Source organism: Mustela putorius, unplaced genomic scaffold (assembly GCF_011764305.1).
Source record: "Mustela putorius furo isolate JIRA1106 unplaced genomic scaffold, ASM1176430v1.1 tig00003834_pilon_pilon_pilon, whole genome shotgun sequence".
In the NCBI taxonomy this organism is placed as follows: Eukaryota; Metazoa; Chordata; class Mammalia; order Carnivora; family Mustelidae; genus Mustela; species Mustela putorius.
The window spans coordinates 74,551,297-74,578,731 of NW_025421987.1; the positions used below are offsets into that span (position 1 = coordinate 74,551,297).

Genomic DNA, 27,435 nt, shown 5'->3' on the forward strand with positions numbered 1-27,435 from the left:
TTCTGCACATTGGGCTTTTAGAGGGTTACCTAGCCTCTTAAAGGATCATGCCTTTCCCATCCAGACTGTCCTTTCTCTCTTGGCCAGAAGAGGACACTGTGTGGTCAGAAAGCTCAGCCGCAGTTCGTTATGTAGCACATTGCAGCTACACGGTGAAGAGCCCGGAAGACGTTCTTCTCAGACTAACGTTAAATACATGTTTTTACGGTCCATGCTACTTTGTCACCTGGCCCTCCTTGGTGGTTTAATCCTTTGTTTAAAATGCTTATTGAGGAACTGGGAGAAGTTGGCTCCGGGAGGAGAGCATGTGGTGGCATCTTTTCCAGGGCGGATTTGCATCCTCTCAGGAGGAGAGCACTGTTCTCATGCACGTTCGAGCCTCACAATAAAGTTTGACCGACCCGGGAGAAACTATAATGAGATAAAGTCAGATTTTTACCTGATAGAGCTACAGCACTCTCTACAGCACCAAGGACTCTGACACTCTCTTTCTGCCGTCGCTGCTCGACGTCTGGCTGCTGGTGGTGGTGGAAAGAGGCAATAGAAAAATCCTAAACACAGAGGTATTTAGTAATGCCCAGTTTCCAGTGATACTGATGTTTCTTTCTGGCTTTGCCTTTGCAGGATAACCTTTTCCACCCGAAATACACTGGAGAGGACTTAACCTGTACTGTGAAAAATCTCAAAAGAAGCACACAGTATAAATTCAGGGTGAGTCAGTCATTTTGGTACCTGAACTAATTTAAAAAACAGCTGTTTCATGTTGCACCCATTTACCATTTCAAACGGACTCTGTAGGTGAAAAGATTTTTAAGTTTCACCATGCTTCACATTATTAAAGTAACACTTACAGAAGGCACACTGTACTTTAAATTTGAAAGCCGGGTTTTGAGAGGGGAACCTGTTGTCACATGCTGGAACAGACTGCATCACAGGGTGGCCGGGTGCCAGCGGCTGAGGGCACCCGAGCTGAACGCTCAGCGCACCTCTCACCCACACGTCCCCCCTTGCCCTCACGTGTTTCTCCTTTTAATTCGATTTCCCGTTCACCCTCCCTCTGCCTCTGCTCTTCTGCCCATTTCTTTTTTCTCCAGCTGTTTTTATGTTTCTTTTCCGTGCCCACTCTGTCCCTACTTAGGCATTGCCTTGGTCATCAGCCAGCACTATTAATGTCACCAGAGGACTCCGCACTGTAAGGAAAAGTGGAGCTCCCAGCCGCAGCCGTTAGAGCGAGCAGAGTGGTGGGCGGCGTTCTCAGTCACAGGGCTGTTTACCAATCTAGGGCCAAGTGCTGCAGGGTCTGCTAGGGCTGTGTCCTTTTTGGAGGGAGAAGTTCATCTTCTGAGTCTTCCCTTCCTTTTCCAGTTCTGGGGACCAAATGGTGTTTGACACGTAGTAGTCATTCAGTAAGTAGCTGTCAGATTATCCAGTGAAGTGTGGGACGGTTCGAGGAAAATGACAGTTTCTGATTTTTACCAAAATGCTCGTTATTTGGGGCCGGCTCTGAGAACATAGGGCTACTGCTAGCATTTCTCCACAAGGTGGCATTGCCCTCCTCTTAAGTAAATAAAGGCAGTTTTACCTGTTTTCCACGCCTCCTACTTTCCTTCCACAAAACAGTAAGAGCCAGGAAGTAACATACTGGTTTTGTTTTATGTCTTCTTGAAAGGGTAAAAATTTTAGTCTTTCACTAAACCCACCTTTACTGTTTTAATTGTTCATAGCTAACTCTACAGGAAATAAGTACCTCGTAAAGGAAACACTTATAAATCGTTTGAGATTGTGAGAGAGGAAATGTATGTGTGTGTGTGCCTGTCTATGTGAATTTACAGATGCCTTGATCTTGCCATGTTAAAAAGTGCCCATTTCAGGGTTCCTGAGCGGCTCAGTCAGTGAAGTGTCTGCCTTTGGCTCAGGTCATGATTCCAGGGTCCTGGGATGGAGCCCCACATCAGGCTCCCTGCTCAGCGGGGGTCAGCTGGTCCCTCTCCCTCTCTCTGTACATTCTCTCACACATGCTCTCTCAAATAAATATTTTTTGTTAAAAATGCCCATTTCTTTAAAACCTGATATCTAAAGCACATTAATATTTCTTTTTGGTTGTATTATAGCTGACTGCTTCTAATGTGGAAGGGAAAAGTTGTCCAAGCGAAGTTCTGGTGTGTACGACAAGTCCTGACAGGCCTGGGCCTCCCACAAGACCCCTCATTAAAGGACCAGTTACATCTCATGGCTTTAGTGTCAAGTGGGGTATGTTTTGCTACTGTTCCTATTGCTTATTTTTGACAGATTTTTAGAAACTGATTAACTTCAGTAGTGACAAAGCAAAATACGAAATAAAAGGTGTTATTTGTGGGAGTTTTACAGATTTGGAATGTATGTATGAAAAACATCCAGAGAATTCCACCAACTGGTAAAATGGACAGTTTTAAGAGCATTTTACTTCCTTTATGGTTTTTCCTCTATTTTTCCTCCTATACTTTTAATATATTACTGATCTGAATGTAGTCATCTCTGAAAATATATTCATTCTTCAACAGCTTGCCATTACCAAATGGTAGTGATAGTTAATATAAAAAATTGATTTATAAAGTTAATATTGAAAGTAAAGTTCAGACTTCAGGTATGTCATCATAAGAAACTTTGACGTACAGAATGTTCAAGTGAAGAAGAACTAGGAAAACTTTAGTTTTTATAGTTGTTTGTATGTAACCAGAAGTTCTGAACTTCAAGAATTTTTCACTTGAGGTTATTTTGTGGTGCTTGGAGGGTATCAAGCAAAAGGATGTTGTGGTTCACCTCTGCAGCATGGATTATTTCAATGACATGAAGGCTGTTAGAGGAGTGCCTGGGTGGCACAGCTGGTTAAGCATCCCAGTCTCGATTTCTGCTCAGGTTGTGATCTCAGGGTTGTGAGATTGAGCCCAACATTGGGACCCGGGCTCAGAGTGGAGTTGGCTGAGTTTCTTTCTCCCTCTCCCTCTGCCCCTCGCCAACACGCACTTGTGCATGTGCTGGCTTGCTCTCTCTCAATAAATAAAACTTAAAAAAAGAATTGAATGCCATTAGAAGAAACACTTGCAATTATATGTAAAACTACTATGACATATGTAATTATCACTAATGTGTCATAATAGCTACCCGAAAGGCAAAAAATAAAAGGAGAAATTTAAAATAAGAGTTTACCTGGCAGCCAAGTAATGTAAAGGGAATTTGAAATATTAAACTCTTGGGGCACCCAACTGGCTCAGTGGAAAGAGCATACAACTCTTGATTTCGGAGTTGTGAGTTCGAGCCCCAGGTTAGGTGCAGAGATTACTTAAAATTTTTTTTAATAAAATATTATTCAACTGTTATTGGAGGATCAACCATCGAGACATAAAACTGTATCAGGTCACCTAAAAATTTTGAGGCAGAATTATTAGGATACCTGTTTCCTTGAAAGATAGATATGATAAAGAAACTGTAAAAATTTAGGTGTGGTTTTTGCCAGATTGTAAAGCTTTTTTCTCAGAGAAGTCTAGAAAGTTCCATAAATACTAAATATTTACTTTCATTAGCCATATGCTAAAATATTTAACATCATTGGGGCACCTGGGTGGCTCAGTAGGTTAAAGCCTCTGCCTTCGGCTCAGGTCATGATTCCAGGGTCCTGGGATCGAGCCTCACATTGGACTCTTCCGCTCAGCGGGAAGCCTGCTTCCTCCTCCCTCTCTCTGCCTGCCTCTCCACCTACTCGTAATCTCTCTCTGTCAAATAAATAAACAAAATCTTAAAAAAAAAAATTAACTTCACCTCTATTGTTTTAAGTATCTTCTTCATGAAATTTGTATACAGTAATGGAAATGCCAAGTGAAATAAGGGAAGAAAAGTTCCTGAATCAATACCCAGATACGGAAGTACAGACTGAGAGTAGAGTGAATTCTGCATAGTCTTGCAAAATTATAATGCAAGGTATTTTTCTGCTCAGAAAAGAGAACTCTTGCAGGCCCAGAGTTAGTGGAGTGAATACCCGACATCCATAGGGCTCTGGTAATACGCCAGCACCCCTTCCTCAAACCACCTCTTTGGTGCACGTTCTCATGGATCCACAACTTTGGCTGCATATCAGGTTCACTTGGGACCTGCAGTATGCTTAATAGCAAACTGTGATGGAACAGATCATTACATTCTCATGTTCTGTTTGTCTTGTCAGTGAATTTGTGCACTTCTCTTTCCTTTCTTCTCCATCTCAAAAGAATCTGGTTGCTGGTAACTTAAAGTACAGAATGAAATAATGATAAAGGAAATATATATTTCACTTCACATAGAAATTATTAAATATTAAAAAATTCTCAAGTAGAGTTGACTTAACTCTTAGAAAAATCAATTCATATTTTGAATTTTGCTCATGTTTCACTAAATTAACTCTGATATTTCTAGCTCTAGAACTTTGAATAATCTGAGCACATTCTGGGTTTCTTGATGTTTTCGCTGCTTTTGTTTTTCAAGAACAATACAGTAATGGTTTTACTTTTTGCTTAAATCCAGAATTAAGGCAGTATGATGTTACGTGAATGTGTGTGTTCTAATGTTATTTGCTGATAAAAGTCAATGCCTTCGTAACTAATAAGGCCGTTGCTTACTTTCCAGATCCTCCAAAGGACAACGGTGGTTCAGAAATACTCAAGTACTTGCTGGAGATTACGGATGGAAATTCTGAAGGTGAAGTGTTGGGAAATCGTTTTACCCAAATCCAGTAGCAGCCCCTATTATCCGATATGATAGACATCTTTGTAGTCGCAGTAGGCATAGTGAGCAGCCATTCATTCTACTGATATTTATGAGAAATAAAGCTGAATCACTTACTTAGAGTTTTCTCTTTTACACACAGCATCAGGGATGAGAGTGTGCTTAAAAGGTACATTTTTATCATGTTTTTAAATTTTCCATGCCATTTCTTTAAACCAGTGGTCCTAATTAATAGAATAATTACATTTTTGTCCCCTCTCTTAGCACACTTTCTCTGGAAATTCTTATAAGCAGAAGAGTGTCAGAAGCAGTCACCAGGAAGGATGGGGTGGAGACAGCAGACAAGTTCAATAATCTACAAATCCCCACGTACAGTGAGAGCAAACAAAAGATAGTATTCCCGTGAGCTCGTGATAGTGTCACACTTTTATATCAAGTTTAGCAAATGTCTTTCTGTCTGTGGGACATCTGAGTCAAATTATTCATCACCTGTCATACTGTGTGGATTAAAGCAGTACCATGTTAAAGATCGAATTCCTTCAATAATGCCTTTTAAAAAATTCTTCGATTTTTTTTTTAATAAAATTCATTAGGCTTTAATAGAAAAAAGCATAGTTATCAGAACTCTAAAAATGACATATCTCACCACTCTGATAATCCCTTTAACCACTCATTAAAAAAAAAAAAAAAAGTGATTTATGGCATACGGCAAAAAGAAAGAGCAGTAGCACTGACTTTTACAAACAGGCGGCACAGGTGTGTGCCTGTCTTCTGTTCTGTACCTCAGTAGCCACCTGGAGTACTTTGGTTTTCATGTCAGTCTGCTTCTCTTTTAAGCTAAAAACATGAGAATGCTTTGAGATGGGCACAGCTGTTTTAATAGACATAAAATCATATTCTGGGCTAAAAATTTGTATGAGATTTTTACATTAGAAAACCTCACTAGGAGAGAAGTCAGGTGTATCCAGTGACTCCTTGTGAAAAATCTAAGTATATTTTGAGCTTTCGTGCCTCTCTTGACCATTGTTATCCAATCAAAAGTAGACACCATTCTGTCCTTAAACTTTTGCCAGCACATAAAGTGGGCTCTTTTCTGTTGTCCCTGTTCTCATTTGCCCCTACACAGGTTTTTAACCAGTAGTGTCAGAATAATGCTTTATAATGCCCCCCGTCCTTGGCCCTGGTTCCTGTGCCTTCATGGTAAATCCATCCTACTAAGGAGCTTGGGGAGGGTTTGGGAGGCAAAGCAGCCCCCGACCCTTTCTCCCTGGTGGTATTAGCTTCCGCAGGCACCAGATCTCTCCTGGGACCCTGCTTGCTTGCTTTAACCGCCAGAAGTGGTCATAGGACTCAGTCACACCGAGTGCTTCATCTTCATTTGTCAGCCTCCCAGCCATTTCTGTCTTTTAAATGAGTTCCATGAAGAGAGCAGGCTTTGCCCCAAAGGACTCCGTCTCTAACAGGAGGATTTCACTTACTGTGACCTCCCTGTAGATGACAGCATGAGAGACTCTGTAGCATATCCCAGGCTGCCCAGCAGCCTTCCCCATACCCGCTGAGCCTCCTTCCCTGATGACGAGCTCACTGCACCCTGGACCTTGCCCTCTGTTACTGCTTGTTGCCCACCCCCTCCCCATGCCCACTACAGATTCTATGTGGTTTCTAGCATCCAAACCTCATAGTCAGCGAATGTAATAATGCTGGATTGAATAGTCTAGCCTGCAGTACTAAGTATTAAAAATGACTCTGTGTGAATTTTAAATGTTTAACTTTGTGAAGGAAATGGTAAGAGGACCCTTGGCTATTTAAAAAAAAAAAAAAAAAGTAAAGAAAGAATAGGAGGTGCTGGTTTCTCATGGCAACCACTTGGAAATGTTCCTCAGCTGTAATGGTTGATCCGATGACATTTTCCGGAAGGCATAAACTCATACCTGAGTCTTGTCTTACAGCGAGTCAGTGGGAGGTGGCGTACAGCGGATCAGCAACAGAATACACTTTCACCCACTTGAAACCAGGCACTTTGTACAAACTTCGAGCATGCTGCATCAGCACCGGTGGACACAGTCAGGTGGGTTTTGTTTTGGTGTAAAAGTAAACTTCTTGGGGCAAGTTCAGGCAACCAGTCCGTAACGTCCAAATAAAATTATTTAAAATGTGTTTGAAAACTTGAGTTTTTTAAATTGTGCTTTAGAGGACAAAAAAGCTAGGCCCTGATGATAGTCAGCTGAATCGTGGTGTTGTCAGGTACATTGGTCACTTAGTTATTTCTTAGAAGACTCTGGCATGATCACGTGTGACAGCTAAAAATTGAATGTTGCCTGACATTCATATTAGCTCAGTCAGAGGATCCTCGTTATTGCAGTGATACCAAGAACGTAGAATTTAGAGTCAAAAAGATAACGACCTCTTGTTCAGCTCTGCTGTTACCACATCTGGCAATTTTGTGAGGATGAGATACACTTTCCTCAAGGTGCTTTACTGCCATCTGCTGGAAAATTATTACAAAAACTGTAAATTTGTGATGGCAGAGCTGAATGACACCTTTGCAGTTGTGCAGTGCACAACTTACACAGCTGTAGGCAGCAGCATATTCTTTATTGTCTGCTCTTAATTTGACCTTAGACCAGCCAGTTAACATGTCAGGAGCCTTGGTGTCAGCCACAACGTGTTCTCGTACACTCAAAATAACCTCATAAATACACAGGGCATGCCCTAGAGATCAGATGGTTGTTGTCTAAATGGCTTTAACTTACATTCAGAAAGTGCATGAAAGGCAAGATCGTCAAAAGCCATTTTCCTTGTAAGAATCTTTAACACTATGGTTTGAAAGTGGTCCTGAGAGAGAGACTGAGAGATGGTGGCTTTAATAATAATAATAAATAATAAATAAACCCTCTGCTGGGTTCATTTTTCACAAGAACACTTGCCGTTAAGGCACCTAGCTTTGCAGTCAGTGGTCAGCATACCTCCAGGTTGTCTTGAGTTTATTTTCTCCCTGCCTCCCCGTCCCCTGTAAGGATAGCGTATTGGGATGTCTCGACTATCCATATAGAGAGACTGTGTGGAAAGGGGGTCCAGTGAGACCGTTCTCCAGTGCCAGAGCTCTCTGGAATGCTTCTCGGGGTTACCCACACCAAAGCCAGACTGTCAGCCGGTGTGTGAGGGACAGTGCTGCCTGAAAATATGGAGTCTGTCTCCTCTGTAACACTTCTCAGGAAGAAGTTCTGTTGAGGAGTTCTGTGTGTTCCTCCCCCACCTTGTTTTCTCCAGACTCGGGATCAGACTGTCAACTTTCACATCACCAGCCTTACCCAAACAGATCCTACAAGAAGAAGGCCTACTTATTTTAGCATTAACAGAACCTGCTGGCTAATGTCAGACTCAGTTGATTAATAGTGAATTTATTTGCTTTCCTGCTCTATGTGGATGGTTTGCCATTTATGGCACATTTAAAAATTTCATCCAGCTGTTGTTTTGTGTTTTCTCTCCTCATGAAGGCTCTCTCTAATTTGGGTAATTTAAGGGAAAGTAATTGTGTGCTTAGAATAGACAACCCCTATCTGTGAATCTGACTTCAGAAATAATCATTTTTACCAGTGCCATATGCAGTCAGTATATGGTCACACTTCGCATACACATGAGAGGGGGTGTGGTTGCATGAAAATTATGTCTACACAAGTAGGACATGGCATCAGAAATCTGAGCTCAGGCTTTAGCAAAATCAAAGAGTAGGATACAGCCAAAGTCGAACCATAGCACAGGAAAAAAATGGGATGAAGTGTAGGAGAACACAGCCAGCCCACCCATGTTGATACTCACCACTCTGTGGCTCCTGCAACCTTTGTTTCACAGCCAGCCACTCATGCTGGACACTCACATCCAAGAATTTGGTTTCCTCTACCTCCTGTCCTCCCCCTTTCCCTTCTCTTCGTTATGGTGATCCACTGCCTTGTCTGAGTTTTGGTTTCTTTTAACTTTTCTATTTGCTTTACCCATCCCCCTTACAAAACTCCAAATCCAGTTTTGCACATCTGTAGCTCTTCTTAAATGGAGGGGCGGGAGAAGGATGGGAATTCTTGTCCTCAACATACTTTAATAATGTTTTGAATTATTTCCTAACTTTTTCAAGTCTTATGTATTAATTTATTTCCTCAATTGGAATAAAGATTTTATTTTTTTATTTGACAGAGAGAGATCACAAGTAGGCAGAGAGACAGGCAGAGAGAGAGAGAGGGGGAAGCAGGCTCCCCGCTGAGCAGAGAGCCCGATGCGGGACTCGATCCCAGGACCCTGAGATCATGACCTGAGCCGAAGGCAATGGCTTAACCCACTGAGCCACCCAGCCGCCCTGGAATAAAGATATTTTTGAGAAAAAAAAATTATGTGTTACACATTCAGTATGTAACGCCCTGTTGGCAGCATGTTTGGTTGGAGGGTAGAATTTGCCTGGTATGTAGCAGTCTTGTGAATTCACAGGAGCTGATAGATGGTTCTCTCCGCTTTTTCTCCTGCAGTGTTCTGAAAGTCTCCCTGCTCGCACACTAAGCATTGCACCAGGTCAGTGTCGACCACCGAGGGTCTTGGGTCGACCAAAGCACAAAGAAGTCCACTTAGAGTGGGGTGAGTGAATACAACTTGACATTGACATTAACAACTGGGACAACTGGAGATTGAAGCTAAGATTTAATGCTTTGTTACTAAGTCATCAGTCTTCTGAAAACCATCATGGTTTTGGCTCAGAATGTCCATTTTCTGTTGAACTTGTATTGGCCTGGGTTTGTGTTCTCTGCACTGTCACTTCTCCTCCTATGCCCAACAGTGCCCCCCATGCTGGGTGGGCATCTCTGACCTTCAGGGGGCACTTTCCTAGATCTTGCAGAGCCAGTCTTGTTCAGGAATTTTTCAACTTCATTTTGCAACTTCATTCACAAGCACGAATTGATTGTGATCAATTTAGAGATAAAAGCGAGAGGTGCTTCATATAGTGACGTCTCATTCTTTTGTCCAGTGGGTCCTGGTGTTCTGCAGTATTGATTCAAGTTGTATGAGCATTTTCTGTGGTAGCAGCAGTTGACAGCATGTAAAATTGCAGATACAAACCTGCAAACTCTGACTGTTTTTCCCCACCACCTATGTCTACCACATTAAAAAATACTGCGCCAACTTGGGGTCATTGACCTTGATTTAATGAGACCTTTGGTTTTAAATTAAATAGAAGATTTTCTTCTATAGCTTCCTTTCCTTAGATTATAAAGACATTTGCCTGATGGTTCTGTTGTTTTCAAACTATTTTTTTAATGTAAGTAAATGTACTCAAACGTTCTTGCTTTGGAAACTACAGATAGTATCATTCAGAAACTCCTCCGTATCTCTTTTCTTTTGGGGTGGGCGGTGGGGAGTGCTCTTCTGTGAGCGGGATACTGAGGACCAGCTACCCCACATAATGTTTTGCAAACCTGGTGGGAAACCAGGTATGATGTGGTCAGCTGGAAGCACAAGAATATTCTAAGATGAAATTCATTCTCCATTCCCAGACGTTCCTGCCTCCGAAAGTGGCTGTGAGGTCTCAGAGTACAGCGTGGAGATGACAGAGCCTGAGGATGTAGCTTCGGAGGTGTACCATGGGCCAGAGCTCGAGTGCACTGTCGGCAACCTGCTCCCCGGCACTGTGTATCGTTTCCGGGTCAGGGCTCTGAATGACGGAGGGGTGAGTACACGCCTGTATGCCACAATCCAGATATAAGGTTCTAACTTCTGTATCCACCCTCCTGAAATTCCTCAGCGGCATGTAGCCAACCTTGATGACCATTAAGGTCTGAAGTACATTGATTGTTGTGATTGCCTGTTGACCCAGTACTGAAAATTTTGTTTTGTCCTTGTATCATTCTATTTTTTTTTCTAAGATTTTATTTATTTATTTGAGAGAAAAAGAAAGACCATGCAAGGAAGGGGGAGATGGGGGCAGAGGGAGAGGCAGACTCCTGCTGAGCAGGAAGCTCAATGCAGGGCTTCATCCCAGGACCCCGGGACCATGACCTGAGTCCAAGGCAGACGCTTAACCACCCAAGCCACCCAGGTGCCCCTCATATCATTCTATTAAGGAAGAGTTCAAGGTTAATAAGAACATCACCCTTTAGATGTTTTTGTTTTTGTTTTTAATAATTTCCTACTTGCTTATTGACTTGCTTATTATCAGTTCTGAGAAATTAGGATTACATAATCACTCCTTTACCATATTGTCTAAATGACCCAGCAGTATCTTAGGTTAGTTCTCAGAACTGGAGTGGGATAGAAGGTAGGGAGGCCAGCTTCTCATTTTTGCTTTGTTTCAAGGGTAGACTGGAAAACTCTTCTCGGCCCTGCCTTCTGCTCCTCTGGGAGGTGTCAAGGTAGCCTGTCAGAGACTGAGTCAGTCTCTGTATTACACCTATATTTTAATTTCAGAATGATGTGGGTTGAGGGGAGATTGACGATAAGAACAAGGTAACCAGATAGTGTCAGGCTTTGTGGCTCAGACTGCTGCTACAGAATCCCCCCAGGTGTACTCACAAGTCACACGGTCAAGTCGATACAGATAAATAGATGGAATTAATTGATGGAATTTTTAAAAATAAGGAAGCACTGCCAACAGTGGCATTAAGTTGGCAGTGACTTTTTCTCATTGTGGGTTGTCCTGCTCGTCTGACAGAGGGGAACGTGTTGGTCTCTAGGCCATTTTCTGCTAGCCACGCTCACAGTGAGAACATTTGTTCTAAAGTAGGATCACAAGCCTTTACCAGGAGCTGGATTCCTTCTAAATTCCCAGTTGGGAAGGAATTTCAGACACAGCACAACTATTGAAATAAAAAAAAAAAAAGACCAGCGTAATACTAACCAATAAAAGTGTTTTGATGAGAAGATGCACCTGAATATTATAATATGATTAAAAAGAGCATGAAAGGTGATGACCACAGATGCTGCAGAAATAATTGTATTGTTGTTTTTGTTCATTTTCCCGTCCACTGTTCAGGGCATCTCCGTCATAACAAAGATAAATGTGCAGCTCTGGGGCTCTGAGTTTTACTTTCTGTCTCCTTTCACTAATTTATCATCTAAAAAAATTGTCCTCAGCCTCAGTTTAATCCTGTTCTATTGCTAACCACATACGTGACTATAGTCCGCTTCTGAGGTCTGCTCCAGAAAGCCTCTCCCCCATCCACCAGCCCCCAGAGTATTTGCAGATTATCTTAGAAAATTTGACTGGTTTTTTGGTTGTTGGGTTTTTGGGGGGTTTTTTTAATCTTTTTTTTACGATTTTGGAAAAGCATTGTCATACACCTCATTAGCCTAGAAATTATTTTATTTTGTTCTTTGCCCCAGCTATTTCTGGTATCACAAATTCCACTATTAAATTGGGTGACTCTGGCTCTCTCGAAATAATGGCGGTTGGCTCTAAGTAGTGTGATCACTGAAGGCCTTTTAAAGAACAGAGGAGTGTAGTATAAACCTTCAAATAGTTGAAATGGTGGGGTGATGCTGAGAACGTTAACAGGAGCTTTCATTTTAAAATGGAAAACACCAGTAACTAGAAGAAAGAGTCAGAATTTGATAACCAGTTTCAAGTAGGTTTTTGTGTGTTGAAAATTAAACTGTGGTGTACATCTGACCTCGTTTCCTTTGATACCCTATGAGGAGTGCTAAAACAGAACGTCGTCTTGTGTCAAAATCAGCATGTTTTTGTTTCTGATGTCAGTAAAGGAAAAATGGTAAACCAACCTTGTGATCATTGAATAAAAAGACTATACATACATAATAGACATTCACCACTCAGGGATTGAATTTAGGAAAAAACCTTATACACATCCAACTGAGAGTGAAAACCGTTAGGTAATAATTCTTTAATCAGTTGTACTGTGAATGCTGTTAACCTAGATTTCATACGCGCGCACACACACACACACACAACACGTGTGCATACAACATGCACATGGGCCTATGTGTATTCTCTTTCAGTATGGACCCTATTCCGATGTCTCAGAGATTACCACTGCTGCCGGGCCCCCTGGACAGTGCAAAGCACCTTGTATTTCTTTTACACCTGAGGGATGCGTCCTTGTGAGTTGGGAGGTAAGTCAGGCGCACATTCTGCATCGACTTCTATTTCTTCTGTTTTATGTGCCCCCAAATGCAAGTTACAAGGAGCCTACAGAGCTAAAATTCACACATAACACATTAATCTCCCTTGGCGTTTGCTGATACTTAGGGTCATCCACATTTTATCACTTGTCAGAACGGAGAGGAAATTGAGTTATCTCTTTCATGTCTTTCTTTTGTATTTGAAGTATCCAGGGGCACATTGCTTTTTTCCCAGTTCAGTTAGTTGAACACAAACATCATAGGCTTTTCTTCTCAGTGAAATTAACTACTTGAGTTTCTGCTTTCTAGAGTCCTGAGAGCTCTGGTGCCGACATTTCGGAGTACAGGTTGGAATGGGGAGAAGATGAAGAATCCTTAGAACTCATTTATCATGGGACAGACACCGGCTTTGAGATAAGGGATCTGTTGCCTGCTGCACAATATTGCTGTAGACTACAGGTAGGTGGACATTACTTAATGTCACTCCTAGGCCCTGGTGTCCCATGAGACATTCCGGGGAACTTACTCAAAGGCCTGTGATTGAAGCTGTCAAGAGGGATGATATGGAAAAGAGTCCTTTTAAGTAAAAATAAATGTAATTGTCTTGGTGCCTTATAATTAATTTCTGCTTCTCTAGGAGGTCCTGCAGCATAAGATCAAAAAGTGATTCCACACCATTCTTATTTCTCCCCATGCTGATGTCTTGCTTGTGAATTCACTGACTCAATGACCGAGTCCAAGGCAGAGGTGTTAGGGCTCCTTGGGGAAGGTTCCTTCTGTTTGAATTCTCCCAAGATGGTCACTTCAGCGGGAGAGACACTTAAAACTGGCAAAAGACAGAAGATGTCTATGCTGGTGACCAAACATTAGGGTGATTTGGACTGTTCTGCATTAGATTACAGGATCCACTTCCTACTTCTCAGGGACCATTAACAAAGCTGGTTAGCTGGAAGCTTTGACTTGGGAGTCCAAAGAGAGTAACATCAAGAACAGTTGGCTCCTAGCCTAACCCCTAAAAGTGACAGCAGTCATGAGTTTACTTTTACTTCATTGACTCGGATAAGTTATTTTTACCCACTCTGTAAAGCCTCATTGTCCTAAGAAAATAGGGTTCTTTGTCCATTTCTTTCCATTTGTTTAGTAACTTTTTTTTTTTTGAGCATGACTTTGTTCCAGGATCAAAGGATGATCAAGATAATCAAGAGGAGAGGTACAAAGATTAGTCAGATGTGGTTCTTGACCTTGGAGAAGTCTGTCTTCACACATGCATGGACTTAAATAGATGAAGAACCAAAGATGCCCGATTTAGGTTTCCACCTGATCTAAGTGATGAAACAAATTGCTTATTACAAGTCCATCAACATACCAGTGTCTCTGACCCCTTTGGAGAAAATATTCCCTACATAAATTAATTTTTCAGATCAACTGAGACTTCTCTGTTGAATTCTGGTCTACCTTATCATAAACATTCTGATTAAACTCTTTTGTTATGCACCTTCCTTCCTTCTTGAATGGAGCACCTGGGACATAATTAACTCTTTGTCAATGAGTCAGGGTCACAGCACATTATTTGATCTTTATAATAGCAATGCTGAGTCACTGGGAAAAGGTTACAAAATATGTGCTACACTCCTGTTTTTGGAACAAGGCAGGATATAAATAAAGAACTGTCTGCCACCACAGGAAAGAGCTTCACTATCCTTTTTGAGTTTAAAATTTTACCAAAAAGAGAGTTGAAGTATTGTCCTGAAGTAGGACGATGTGACAAATATTACAGTAGAGTTTCAAAAGTGATTTGTTAGGAAATGAATGCTGTGAACATCTTTGAAATTAACAGTAATACGTAAGTGTTATTGGGGCACCTGGGTGGCTCAGTCAGTTAAGCCTTTGCCTTCAGCTCAGATCATGATCCTGAGGTCCTAGGATCGAGCCTTGCATCGGGCTCCCTGCTCAGCAGGGAATCTGCTTCTCCCTCTCCCTTTGCCCCTCCCCCAACTCATGCCCGCTCACTAGCTCTCTCTTACTCACTCTGTCAAATAAATAAAGTTTTAAAAAATAAAACATTGAAATAAGTGTTACAGCTTTTGTTTTGAAGAGCTCAAACTACTTTCATTTAGTTTTGTAATATGTCCTCATAAACTCTTACGAATTAAATGAGAACTGGATTTTAGAGTACATTCACTTTTGTAAGGAGTCTGCTAAATGTTTTTCTCTCTATAAGGAAAAAAATACACGTTTAATGACATTCATTGATACATACTCTGTATTAGGTACTGTTCTAGTTGCTGGGGATATAGCAGTGAGCGGAAACAGACAACTTCGCCCTTAGGGAGCTTACCTTCTCATCAGGGAGTAATTAAATATATCCTGTGGTGGTGATAGATGATGTGATGAAAAATAAAGCAAAGGAGGGAAATAGGAAATGAAGAGGATCACAGTGGGTGGAAGGCGGGTAGGATGATGGCAAATTTAAATACAGTGTTCAGAGAGGGCTCACCAAAAGGCAGCCCTTGAGGGAAAGCCTGCCAGTGTCTAGGGAAAAAGATTCCTGGACAGAAGGGCAGCAAAGCTGAAAGGCCCTGAGGCAGGAGCAGACTTGGTATCCTGTGAAACAGCAAGGAAGCCAGTATTCCTGGGGCAGAGCAAGTGAGGGGGAGACTAGTGGGTGATGAAGTCAGAGTGGCAGTGGGTTTTAAGGTGAGGCTGGTGAGCAGATCAGATAGGGTCTTGCAGGCTTTGGGAAGACTTTGAAGTATATTCTGAATATGGTGGGAGGCCGTGGAAGGGATATGAGCAGTATCACTGTGCTTGCTGTGAATAGAGTATCAGGCAAGGGCTGACTCCCATATACCAAGTAGGAGGTCATTACAGGAGCCAGAGGAGAGAGAGCTGAATGTGTTGGACCAGGCTTTGGTGCAGGATGTGCTCGGGGCCTGGATTGGGGGATGAGAGGAGGAAAGATGTCCAGTGATGTCTCTGGGATATGACTTGAACAACCTGAGGGACGAGAGGGACTACAGCAGGTACAGTGCGGATTTTTGGTGAAGAGGGATGGGGTGGAGATGAGAGGACGGTGCGGACGCTTGAGTTCGAGATGCCTCTTTGATGTTCAAGCGGAGATGGCCCAAAGGAAGCTGGATATACTGGGCTGGCATTCACAGCAGTGGTCTGAGCTACACAAGTGAATTTGGGAGTAGGATATAAACAGCATTAGGGTATAATATGGCATTTATCCCTGGGATATGATATAAATGGCATTTACCTCTGGGACAACGTGATACCTTGAGGAGTTAGAGCAGAGATTTTTAAAAAGAAGAAGAAGAGGTGTCCATGGCCTGAGCCCTGGTGGCCTTCAGTGTTGAGAGATCCAGGTGATAAGTAGCATTCAGCAAAAGTGATTGAGAAGCAACAGCAGGTCAGTAGAAACGAGAGTATGGCCCTGGAGACCATTGAATAAGTATTTGATAGAGCAGTGAGTAATGAAGGTCTCAGCTCTTGCGCTCAGGTAAAATCAGAAAGGCCTGAGAATTGACTTCACGTAGCCATTTATCATTCACATGGAAAACTGTGGAAGAATACTGGCCATTTACTGTCTACCCCAGGCGGTTACTGGGGAGTTGTCACAGGGAAGCATATAACCTGAAGTGGGCTGTGCAAACACAAAGTGTTATTTAAATTATTTTTCATAAAAGGTGATGATGGTGATATTATCTTCTGCTTTATTAACAGAGAAGTTGCCATTGGCATTTGTGGGGAAAGTGGGTTGTGAAAAGGGAACATTTTCTGAGATTCAGCTCTACCCAGGTTTCTAGAAGTAAATTGTGTGCAGCACCTAACATGAAGGCATTAGAATTTACATTGGGATAACGTGGACTTTGCTTGCCCTTGTCTTTATAGGCTGTCAATCAAGCTGGAGCAGGACCATATAGTGAGCTTGTCCTCTGCCAGACACCAGCGTCTGCCCCTGACCCTGTCTCCACTCTCTGTGTCCTGGAAGAGGAGACCCTCAATGCCTACCCTGATTCACCTTTTGTGTGCCTTGTACTGAACTGGGAAGAGCCGTGCAATAATGGATCTGAAATCCTTGCTTACAATATTGACCTTGGAGACACTAGTATCACCGTGGCCAATACCACCACCCACGTTATAAAAGACCTCCTTCCAGAAACCACCTACCGGTGAGTGCAGGAAAGCAGAGATAAAGTTGCATCAACACATCAGTCCTTGGGGCTCTAGACCCTTCAGGTTCTAAAAGCCAAGCGAGTGAATTCTAATCATTCTTAATTAATGTATTTAAGAGTACCGAATGCAAATACATTTTGAAAACTTGTGTTGCTTTGTGCTTTGAGAGTCAGTTACAAATTTATACAATTCCTAACCCTTGAGGGGGAATTTTACCTGCTGCTTTAAATTAGTTCTTCCCTCTTGGTCTCTTAGTTAGCCACTTTTCTTAAGCCACTTTTCTTCATACTTTTACCTTGGACTCGTGTCCTTCTGTGGACACTGTCTGTCTTCAGCATGTACTTACCCACCTCCCAAGCTGCCCTTCACCATTCTTTTGGTTCCCCCAAAGCAGACACAGTGTTACAAAGCATTAGTGATCTAGCAGGGGGGGGGGGGTGCAGAGAAAAAAATTACATTACATGTAACTGAGCAATGCTCAGTTAGTATCTGCATTCTTTCTCCCCCATCCCGGAATTCTTAAAAAGCCAGCAACCTCCTCTTCTCTGCTCACACATCTTCTTCTCCAATGTGGCCTCTTGAAATTTCAAATTATTTAGCTCCGTCTTCAAGTTGCCTTAACTCCTTGAAAACGGACAATGTATAATTAACGTTAGAGTCCAAGAAGCAGCTGTAGTCACTGAGGTGTGCCTTCTCGGAGCATCTCCCTCAGTCAGGTTCCAGACAGTCCTGATTTATGATGGCGTGAAAACAATGCACATTTGGTAGGAACTGGATTCTGATTTTGCATTTCGAGCTGTTCCTGGACTAGCGGTCGTGTGGTCTGACCCTGACTCATGTGGCCAGGCATTGGCCTTGAGCCGCAGCCCCAAGGCCACCATAAGGATCAGGAGCATCCGCAACGGTTGTGCTCAACAACCATTCTGTACCCATGCAGCCTTTCTGGTCTTCACTTTCAGACCAGTACTCAATACATCACAGGAGATCGTCAGTACTTGATTACATAAGAGGCTTTGTGATTGAGGATTTTCCCAACTGTAGGCCAACGTAAGTGTTCTGAGCAGGTTTAAATGGGCGAGACCAAGCTTCAGTGTTTAGGTGTATTCAATGCATTTTTGACTTACATAACTAGGGGCGCTTGGGTGGTTCAGTCGGTTAAGCATCTGCCTTCTGCTCAGGTCATGATCCCAGGGTGCTGGGATCGAGCCCCGAGTTAGGCTCCCTGCTCAGCAGGAAGTCTGCTCCCTCTGCCCCTCCCCTTGCTTGTGTTTTCTCTCTATCTCTTTCTCTCTCTTGCTCTCAAATAAATCTTTAAAAAAAAGAAATTGACTTATATAACTAGATTTATTTTTGCTTTTCAAAAGCAATGACGGATTCGTAAAAAATGTCTTTTGGGTATAGTACTACAAACACTGTATGTTCGTAAAACAATTCTAGACCCTATCCTTGCCCTCAGAGAGAGCTCACAGAACTGAGGGACACTTAAATAGCAATAGTAGGACAGTAGGTTATTGTGACATCACAGGCTGAAAATAAAACTGTGTACAGAATCCTGTTGGTATTTCAGAGAGGAAGCCCCAGGTTCAGAGTGTGATCAGAATGGTTTGAAGTGGGACTTGAGAAAGAAACTAAATAAAGTGGGATATGACTGACTGAGATGAAGAGGCAAGCCAAGGGTATTCTTTCATTTTTAGCCTTTTAGCCATTCTCAAAAAAACCAGTCCTCACTCTTGTTTGCTGACCGCATGCCAAGCTTCTGTTGTGTCTACAGCTCTCTAACCAGGTGCTGAGGAAATCCAGGGATGACTAAATCCACACCTTGCCCTCAGGGAATTTCCCCAGTGATGACGCTCCAAGGAAAACCTCACCATGAGGTGTACCTCTGGGAAAAATGACCAAGGGAATGTCATTCCCCAGCTGTCCAGAATATTGCCTGACCTCATCTCTCTGGTGGAAAACCTTGGAAGAAGCCACACTGGTTCAGGGCCTCAGAGAAAGGTTTTGTGTCCATTCTGATGCACACCCGTGTCTACCCCAGAGTGAACTCAGACCCTCAGGTCAGCTCTCTGAATGTTTGGATCAGAAATCATAAAAGATCCCTTTTTAAAAATTTTTTAAATAAAATTCTTGTAGGGCAAAATGTTAGTCCAAGATTTTTGCTTCTTGCAGGTATTGTATCTACCTTGAAGGTGATATAAGTGACTATAAAACTTCAAGGTTTATGGAAGGATCTACTAATGGGGGAATGCTGACTCTTCTTACTCAACGTACAGTCTGATGACTTTGAGAAAGAAATCTAGAGCTCAAAGACTTAAATGAAAGAGCATACAGGAATCTTTGCTTAATAATGAAATAGCATTCACAGTGGAAATTACGAGAAATATCTTCCACAAAAATGATGATTTAAAGACCTGTTCAAAAGTCCCTCTCTGAGGTGCCTGCATGGCTCAGTTGGTTAAGTGTGTGCCTTCGGCTCAGGTGATGATCCTGGGATCTTGGGATTGAGCCCATGTCGGGCTCTCTCCTCAGCAGGAGCCTCCTTTTCTCTCTCTCTCTCTCTCTCTCTCTCTCTCAAATAAATAAATAAATAAATAAAATCTTACCCAAAAAAGTCCTCCTCAAGGTGCCTGGGTGGCTTAGTTGGTTAAGCTCAGGTCATGATCCTAGGGTCTTGGGATCGAGCCCCACATTGTCCTCATTGTCCAGGCAAGGAATCTGTCTCTCCCACTGCCTTTGCTCCTTGCTTGCATTTGCGCACACGCTTTCTCTGTCTCTCTCTCCCCATCAAGTAAATAAGTAAAATCTTTTTTTTTTTTTAAAGATTTTATTTATTTGTCATAGAGAGCACAAGCAGGGGGAGCAGTAGGCAGAGGGAGAAACAGGCTCCCTGCTGAGCAGGGATCCTGATGTGAGACTTGATCCCGGGACCCAGGGATCATGACCTGAGCCGAAATACAAAATTGAGTATTTCTAGTAACTAAGGGTATAATTTCAGCCCAATCAACATTTACCTCACCTTTTTCTGTTCCACAAATTGGTTAAAAGATAAGTGAACAGATCATGATGTTCTAGACAAAAGCGTGGAATGAAACATTTTAAGCAAGCTGTGGGGTTTGGAGAAAGCACTTGTTTCTTTTATTTGTTTTTAAACTTCAGCAGTTACACTTTGTTCTCACGCTGAGTTTGTCTTTCTCTGTTTTGCCAAAACAAAAATGTGCACCTCTATAAGCAACCCTCTGACACCGGTGGGGTTTTTAATGGATTTGTTGCTTTTCCGTTGGTGCTTACAAAAACACCCACCAGCTTACTGACACCCTGTAGGGAATTTGGTTGAAATTACAGTGCCTTTTTTTTTTTTTAAACGTTTTATTTATTTATTTGACAGAGAGAGTGAGAGAGCACAGGCAGGGGGAGCAGCAGAGGGGGAGTGAGAAGCAGACTCCCCACCAAGCAGGGAGCCCGATGGTGGGGCTCAATCCCAGGACCCCAGGATCACAACCGGAGCTGAAGACACACATTTATACCCTATGAGCCACCCAAGTGCCCCTACGATGCTGTTTTTAAGGGCATTACTTTTGAACTTACCGCTGAGCTTGGAATTGTGCTTGTGTTTTAGCTTGAGAAGAAAATGTTTCTGAAAACAGAGACAGAGCTTTCTTTCGACACACGGTGCCGTAGGCTCTGGGAGCAGAGGGAGAGAAGACTGCCTGGCGGCCTCCCTTCCCAGTGTCCTGGCTTGAGTATCTCCAGTCACAGGGCCATGGTTCCAGCTTCAATTCACCAGGCAGTCCAGTCCACTTGTGAATAACTAATTTTATAGTGTTTCCATTATATTTTGTTAAAACTTCTGATACCTCCAACACCTGTGCAGTAGATACTGGGCCTTCGTTGAGAGCAGTGGTTATCACAGTGTGGGTCCCGGACCAGCAGCATCAGCGTCTTCTAGAAACTGGCTGAGATGCAAATTATTAGGCTCTGCTCTATATCTACTAAGTCAGGAACTCTGGGATTAAGGCCTGGCACTCTGCTTTAACCAGCCCTGCAGGAGATTTTGATGCATGTTAACGTTTAAGAAGTTTTGCCTTAGAGCAGTGATTCTTGGGTATTGATGTATGTGAGAATCACCCAGACAGCTTTTGCATCTTACAGGAGTCTGAGCTCCATTCCTGTAGCCTGTGGTTTAGTAGGACCCAGGGGGTCCAGACATCACTGTCGTATAGTGTCCGCTGTCCTCTCTTTAACCATCCTCATTTCCTTCACATCTGTCTTCACTAGCATGGGTTTTCGGTTCACTCCTCCATCCTCTTATTGGGTGAGTTCTGTGTCTTGACGGACTCTTTAATGAGTGGTGCCCAGACCTCCAGGAATGGTCTGGTTGGCTGGCTCAGAGCAGAGCCAGACTGTCACTTTCATGGTCTCCATATTGAACTGTTGGGAAGGTTGTCTACGATTACTTTTTTTGGCAACCTCATTATGTGTCTGACTCATACCAAGCTACCAAACAACTAAAACTTAAGGTAGATTTGTTCATTACACTCTTTTATGCCCTCTTTGCTAGGTAAAACAGAGATAAAAATAACATCTGTTGAGTCTTTACTCTGTGTCAAAGCCTGTCAAAAAATGAATCATAAATCATTGTAATAAGATGAGATGGGCTGTATTGGGAGACAGATTCTAAGTGAAACAGCTTGACTTCAGTCCTGGGTGCCTCACTTACACTGGCTTTGTGACCTCTGGCAAGCTATTTAAGCTCTCTCTGCCTCAGTTTTCTGATCTGTAAAATGGAAACAATACCTTTAGTTACCTAGTAGGGTATGTTTTAGATAGGATTCTGGGTGCCTCATATAGGACCTGACACACAGTAAGTCAGCACTCCGTAAATGATCTTTTGCTAATGTCCAGGGGAGAAATGAGCTGCAAAGTAGGCTGTAACCAGATTATAGGTCTGTGGGAATCTGGTATCATTTCTTAAGCAATGGAGGACTTTGAAGGCTTGGTTTCCTGTCAAAGGCTAGTCTGACTGCCTAGAAACAGAACGCAGCACAGGTACTAAATCCTTTACTCCAATGGCATGATTTCCTCCAGAGATTTCTTGTGTTTTAGCTGGTATTTTTATTTCTTCGGAAGTTACCTGATGATTATTTCCTTCTTTCATATTTTTGTCCTAGATGATTAGACAGCGGGCTGTGGGGAGGGGTGGGGTATAAAAAGTTCATCTTCTGCTCTTAGCCCTCTCCTCCGGCTGTCCCAGTTGCTCCCAACCCTCACACAGGAGACACCCTGAGTACTGGGATGGCTGATTAGGATTGAAAAGTCACCCTCCCCAGCTAAGGAAGTTCATTTTGAAAGTCATTCCTACTTTAACATAGAGAGTGTCAAATTTGAGAGTGTGTATGTGTATAAAGTGTGTTATGGAAAGCTATGATTCTTTTTTTATTATTATTAATTTAAAGATTTATTTATTTGTTTTAGAGAGAAAGAGCAGGGGGAGGAGGAGCAGAGGGAGAGGGAGAGAGAAACTCAAGCAGACCCCACGCTGAGCGCAGAGCCCCAAACGGGGCTTGATCTCACATACAACCTGACTGAAACCAGGAGTCAAACGCTCAACCGACTGAGCCATCCAGGTGCCCCTGGAAGGCTACAAACTTCTGAAGCAGGAATGTTTTCAGCATGTACAACTAGTAGTAGTAGTAGATAATTTTATTAGAAGATTTGTCAGTCAAAAACTATAAAGGCTGTGCTGCTTAATTGAATTTTTTTGGTCAGAATTACCCATGTACCACTGGACATTGCAGACTGCTGGCCACTTGAGGTTTCCAAATCAGCCTGCCCAGCACAGAATTTCTCAAGAGTTAGAGATCACTTCCCTTAACTGGAAAGCAAACTTCCATTTCCCTTATACATAATTTGCAGAGCTGACGATTTCAGAAACTGATATAATGCATTAAAAAAGAAGAAGAAGAAAGAAGCTTGGGGATCCAATCTAAATTTCAAGGTTACCATGTTATTTCAGGTAAAGAGAAAACTTGTCAAGTTTGGGTTTGGAATAGACTTTAATTAATCTAATAAAACTTAAAGGTCAGTTTTTTCTTCTTCTTTTTTTTTTTTTTAAGATTTTATTTATTTATTTGACAGGGAGTGATCACAAGTAGGCAGAGAGGCAGGCAGATGGAGGTGGGGAAGCAGGCTCCCTGCTGAGCAGAGAGCCGGATGTGGGGCTCAATCCCAGGACCCTGAGATCATGACCCAAGCCGACCACAGTGACTCAACCCTCTGAGCCACCCAGTCGCCCCGAAGGTCATTTTTTTCTGAGGTGAATTCTTAGAATGGTTCCTCAGGTCAGTGTTCGTTTTGCTTATTAGTTCTGTGTGAGATCCCACTGGAATTATGAAATTATTTTCACACTGCATTTTTCACTCCCAAATAAACAGCAACCGTCATAGTCCTCGTTCAGCTTTTCCTCAGCCTCCTAGACTCAGAGCATGTCATATTTTTACCAAAATGCAAGAAGACATAGTCTCATTTCTTTTCTTTTTTTTTTTTTTTTAAGATTTTATTTTTAACTAATCTCTGCGCCCAATGTGGGACTCTAACTTATAACCCTGAGGTCAAGAGTTGCACTCTCTGCAGACTGAGAGAGCCAGCCAGGCGCCCCATGGCTGCCTCTAATTTTATCAGTTCCTCAGTTGTATTTCAGTTTTGAGTTTTACTTTATCATTAGAACTAAGTGATGTTAGTTCAGTGCATCAGCTACCCAGAAAAATGTTTTTCCATGCATTTTTACTGAAACAAAATGTATTGTGTAAGAATGTAGATAAGTTGAGGTATCTTACTTTGAGGCTGGTTTTTAAATAATGTAAAAAAATTTTTTTGACTGTTCTAGATGCCCGCTTTATTGGCAAAAGGCCATTGTTGATCTGAAAGTGTGATCTGAATTAAAATTACCTCTTGATTGGATTAGAAACTGTGTTTGGTTCAAGTTACACTCTGAGAGTATGGTGTGCCAGAATGGACGAAAGACTTTGAGCCTAAAAAAGACAAAATTCACATCACCTCTGACCTCTGTCTGTCGTGTCAGTTGGCGCACATGCTGGACCTAGCCAGGCCTCGGTTTCTTCATTTGTAAAGTAGAGTAATTCCTACTTCGTGGGCTCCACCTAGAAATTAGGGATACTGTTGTACGTCTCAAACCTAGGCTTCAACACCAAGAAGCAGGCAAACAGAAGAAAGCATCTTGGGTTCTGGGCTCTAGGAATATTTGTCCCTATAATAAGGGGAGGGAATGGCAGTCTGCACAGTAGAAGGACATTAATATAAACCTTGTAGGTGAGGAGATTTGTCATACCATTGAAGAAAGGCTAAAACTTAATGTCTGGCTTAATTCTCTTTTCCTAAGAAGAGAAAAAGGGTAATTCCAACCACCATGATGACGACCTTTTTTTAAAAAGCTCTTTCCTCTCCAGTTGAGAAAAATTTCCTCCTGTCCAATCACAGGGGGTGGGGGGAACTCCTGTATTAACACCATAATGCTGTGAGATTTCAAGTTGAGAGGTGAGGCAGAGTTTATTTTAGTCTTTCAAGGTTATATCTACAAGAGACCTGATAGAGCCCCACATTTAATAGAGTCTGGGGAAAGTAAGGCTCTTTTTAATGGGATTTTTGCTGTACTTTATCAGAAGTATTTGCTACATTCCAAAACCAGAAGACAGATGTTTATCCAGCTTGGGGTGATTATGAATAGAGCTGCTATAATCCTTTGTGTGCAGGTTTTGTCTGAACATAAATTGTAATTTCTCTAAAGACCCAGAAGTGGAATTGATGGGTTATATGCATGTATATTAAGCTTTATAAGAAGTCAAATAGAACAGCTGGTTTTTTCCTGTGTAGCTACACCATTGTGCGTTCTCACTAGCAACCTGTGAGTTACAGGTGCTCCTCATGTGTACCAGCATGGTATTGGGTTTTCTTTTAATGACTTTAGTAGGGATAGAATGATACCTCACTGTAGTTCTAAGTCCCATTGTCCGACTAGCCCATGATGTTAACTGTCCGTCTGCTTATTTGGCATATGTGTATCCCCTTTGGTGAAATGTTGGTTCAAGTCTTTGGCCATTTTTTAATTAGGTTGGCTGTTTTCTTACTATTGACTTTCAGAGGTTTTTATACATTGTGAATACAGTCCTTTTATCAGATATATAATTTGTACGTATCTCTTTCCAGTCTATAGCTTGCCTCCATTCTCCTAACAGTGCAAATTGTTTGAATTTTGAAGTCCCAACTCTTCTCTTCCTTCTACTTCCTTTCTTCTTTCTTTCCTTCTTTTTTTCTTCTTTCTCTTCTCTCTTTCTTTTTCTTTCTCTTTCTCTTTTTCTTTCTTTGTGCTTTTTTTTCCTTTCTCTTCTTTTCCTTCTTTCTTTTTTTGATCATGCTTTTCACATCATAGGTAAAAACTCTTCACCTAATTCTGGGTAACAGATACTGTTTATTTTCTTCTTAAAAGTTTTCTGTTCTATAGTGTATGTTTAGATCCATGATCCATTCTGAGTTTAGAATAAGGGGCGCCTGGGTGGCTCAGTGGGTTAAGCCTCTCCCTTCAGCTCAGGTCATGATCTCAGGGTCCTGGGGCCAATTGAGCCCTGCATCAGGCTCTCTGCTCAGGAGGGAGCCTGCCCCTCCCCCACTGCCTCTCTACCTACTTGTGGTCTCTCTCTCTCTGTCAAATAAGTAAATAAATTGTTTAAAAAAAAAAAAAAGTTTAGAATAAGACACAAGGTTTAGACAGAGTTTTGTTTTCCTCTTGACATCCAGTTGTTCCAGCACCATTTGTAAAGACTATTATTTCTCTATTGAATTACTTTTGCACATTTGTCAAAAATCAATCCTTCATATTTCTGTGGCTCTATTTCTGGAGTCTGTATTCTCTTACATTGATCTGTGTGTCTGTCTCTTACCAGTACCACACTGTCTTGATTACTGTAGCTTTATAGTAAGTCCTAAATCAGAAAGTGTGATTCTCTCAACTTTATTCTTACTTTTCAGTTATGTGTTGGGCAATTTTAGTTCTTTGGCCTTGCCACATACTTTGAGAATCATGTTAAGCCATGTTAAGTTATTTTGCAAGCCCTGGATCTGGGAAGCCCTGGATCTACCAAGAAGAAGCCTGCTGGAATGTTTAGAATTGCATTGTCTCTGTAAACCAATCTGGGGACAACTGACGTTCCTTTTTTTAGCAGTCTTTCAATTCGTGAACACAGAATGTCTCTCCCTTTTTAGGTCTTTAAGATTTTCAGCAGTGTCTTGCAGTGTTGGTTTCTTTCTTTCTTATCTCTGTGGCATTTTTTCCTGCCACTGGCTGGGACTTCTAGGACATAATGTTGAGTTGGAGTGTTGAGAGTAGGCATCTTTGCATTGTTCCCGATCTCAGAAATTATTTAGTCTTTCACCACTGAGTATAATGTAGGTATTTCTGTATATGCCCTTTTCAGGTTGAGAACATTTCCTTCTGCCCCTAGTTTTCTGAGAATTTGTATATTATGAGTAGAAGTTGGATTTCATCAGGTGCTTTTACTGTACCACTTGAGAGGATCATGTGTTGTTTCTTCTTTAGGCTGTTAAACTGAAGGAATTGGGTAAGGGCTGGGGAGAGAGAGAATGCAGAAGAGAAAAAGGAGAATGGAAGATTTTCCCCATGTGCTCTGAGCATCCTAAGAGCCCTTTCCTGAGCCAGGCTTCCTTCTCCTAGAGCCCTCAGTCCATGCTGATGTCTGCTCCTAGATACCAGGGTGCATTGAGTCCCTTTGGGAGGATCACAGAGGGGGAGACAGTGGTGAATTCACTGCTGGTTGGTGTAGTTTCCCTTCTTCCCCAGACCCTCCAGCTGCTACCTTTCAGAGCTTCTAAATGGCTACTGCATTTCTTTTGTCCTTGTCTGATGGCCACGTCGGTGGGGGAGACTTGGGGTGGGCTGTGCTTGCTTCCTCTCATCTGTAGTTAACCGGGCTTTGCTTCCTTCTCCACAGTCTGCAGGCACATTAGTAGACTGACTTGCCATAGTAAATAATCTGTACATTTGAAGAGTTCACGCGAATTTGAGGTTGCAAGATGAATTTAGGTATCGTAGTTCCTAAATAGTATTTTCTAAGGTATGTGTAAGCAATAATCACTGTTAGTGACAGGTACATAAAACCAAATTAGAGGAGTATTTTAAATTGATCTGTTTCCTCGGAATTGATCTCTGACTTATTTTATTGTCGTGTGTCTTGGGGCTGGGGTGGAGGTTTCTGCTGGAGGCCTGAGGGTGGGGCACGAAGGGGTGGCGGAGAGGCATATCCAGGACTTAGGAGCTGTGAAAGTGTCAGGTTATTGAGAACACTGTCCACACCATACAGAAGAAGAGAGGAAGAATGG

At 42.2% G+C, this 27,435-nt stretch overlaps 1 protein-coding gene across 2 annotated transcripts in view; it reads left to right on the forward strand.

Moving 5' to 3' along the window:
• FNDC3B (fibronectin type III domain containing 3B) overlaps positions 1–27,435 on the forward strand; it is a 338,384-nt gene that overhangs the window by 280,262 nt on the left and 30,687 nt on the right. For both annotated transcript variants that reach the window (XM_004756586.3, XM_004756587.3), the window contains exons 14-22: positions 625–711; positions 2,112–2,250; positions 4,633–4,704; positions 6,681–6,799; positions 9,246–9,351; positions 10,266–10,438; positions 12,724–12,837; positions 13,156–13,305; positions 16,744–17,024. In XM_004756586.3, the coding sequence (XP_004756643.1) occupies positions 625–711; positions 2,112–2,250; positions 4,633–4,704; positions 6,681–6,799; positions 9,246–9,351; positions 10,266–10,438; positions 12,724–12,837; positions 13,156–13,305; positions 16,744–17,024 (1,241 nt within the window). The remainder of the gene's footprint in view (positions 1–624; positions 712–2,111; positions 2,251–4,632; positions 4,705–6,680; positions 6,800–9,245; positions 9,352–10,265; positions 10,439–12,723; positions 12,838–13,155; positions 13,306–16,743; positions 17,025–27,435) is intronic.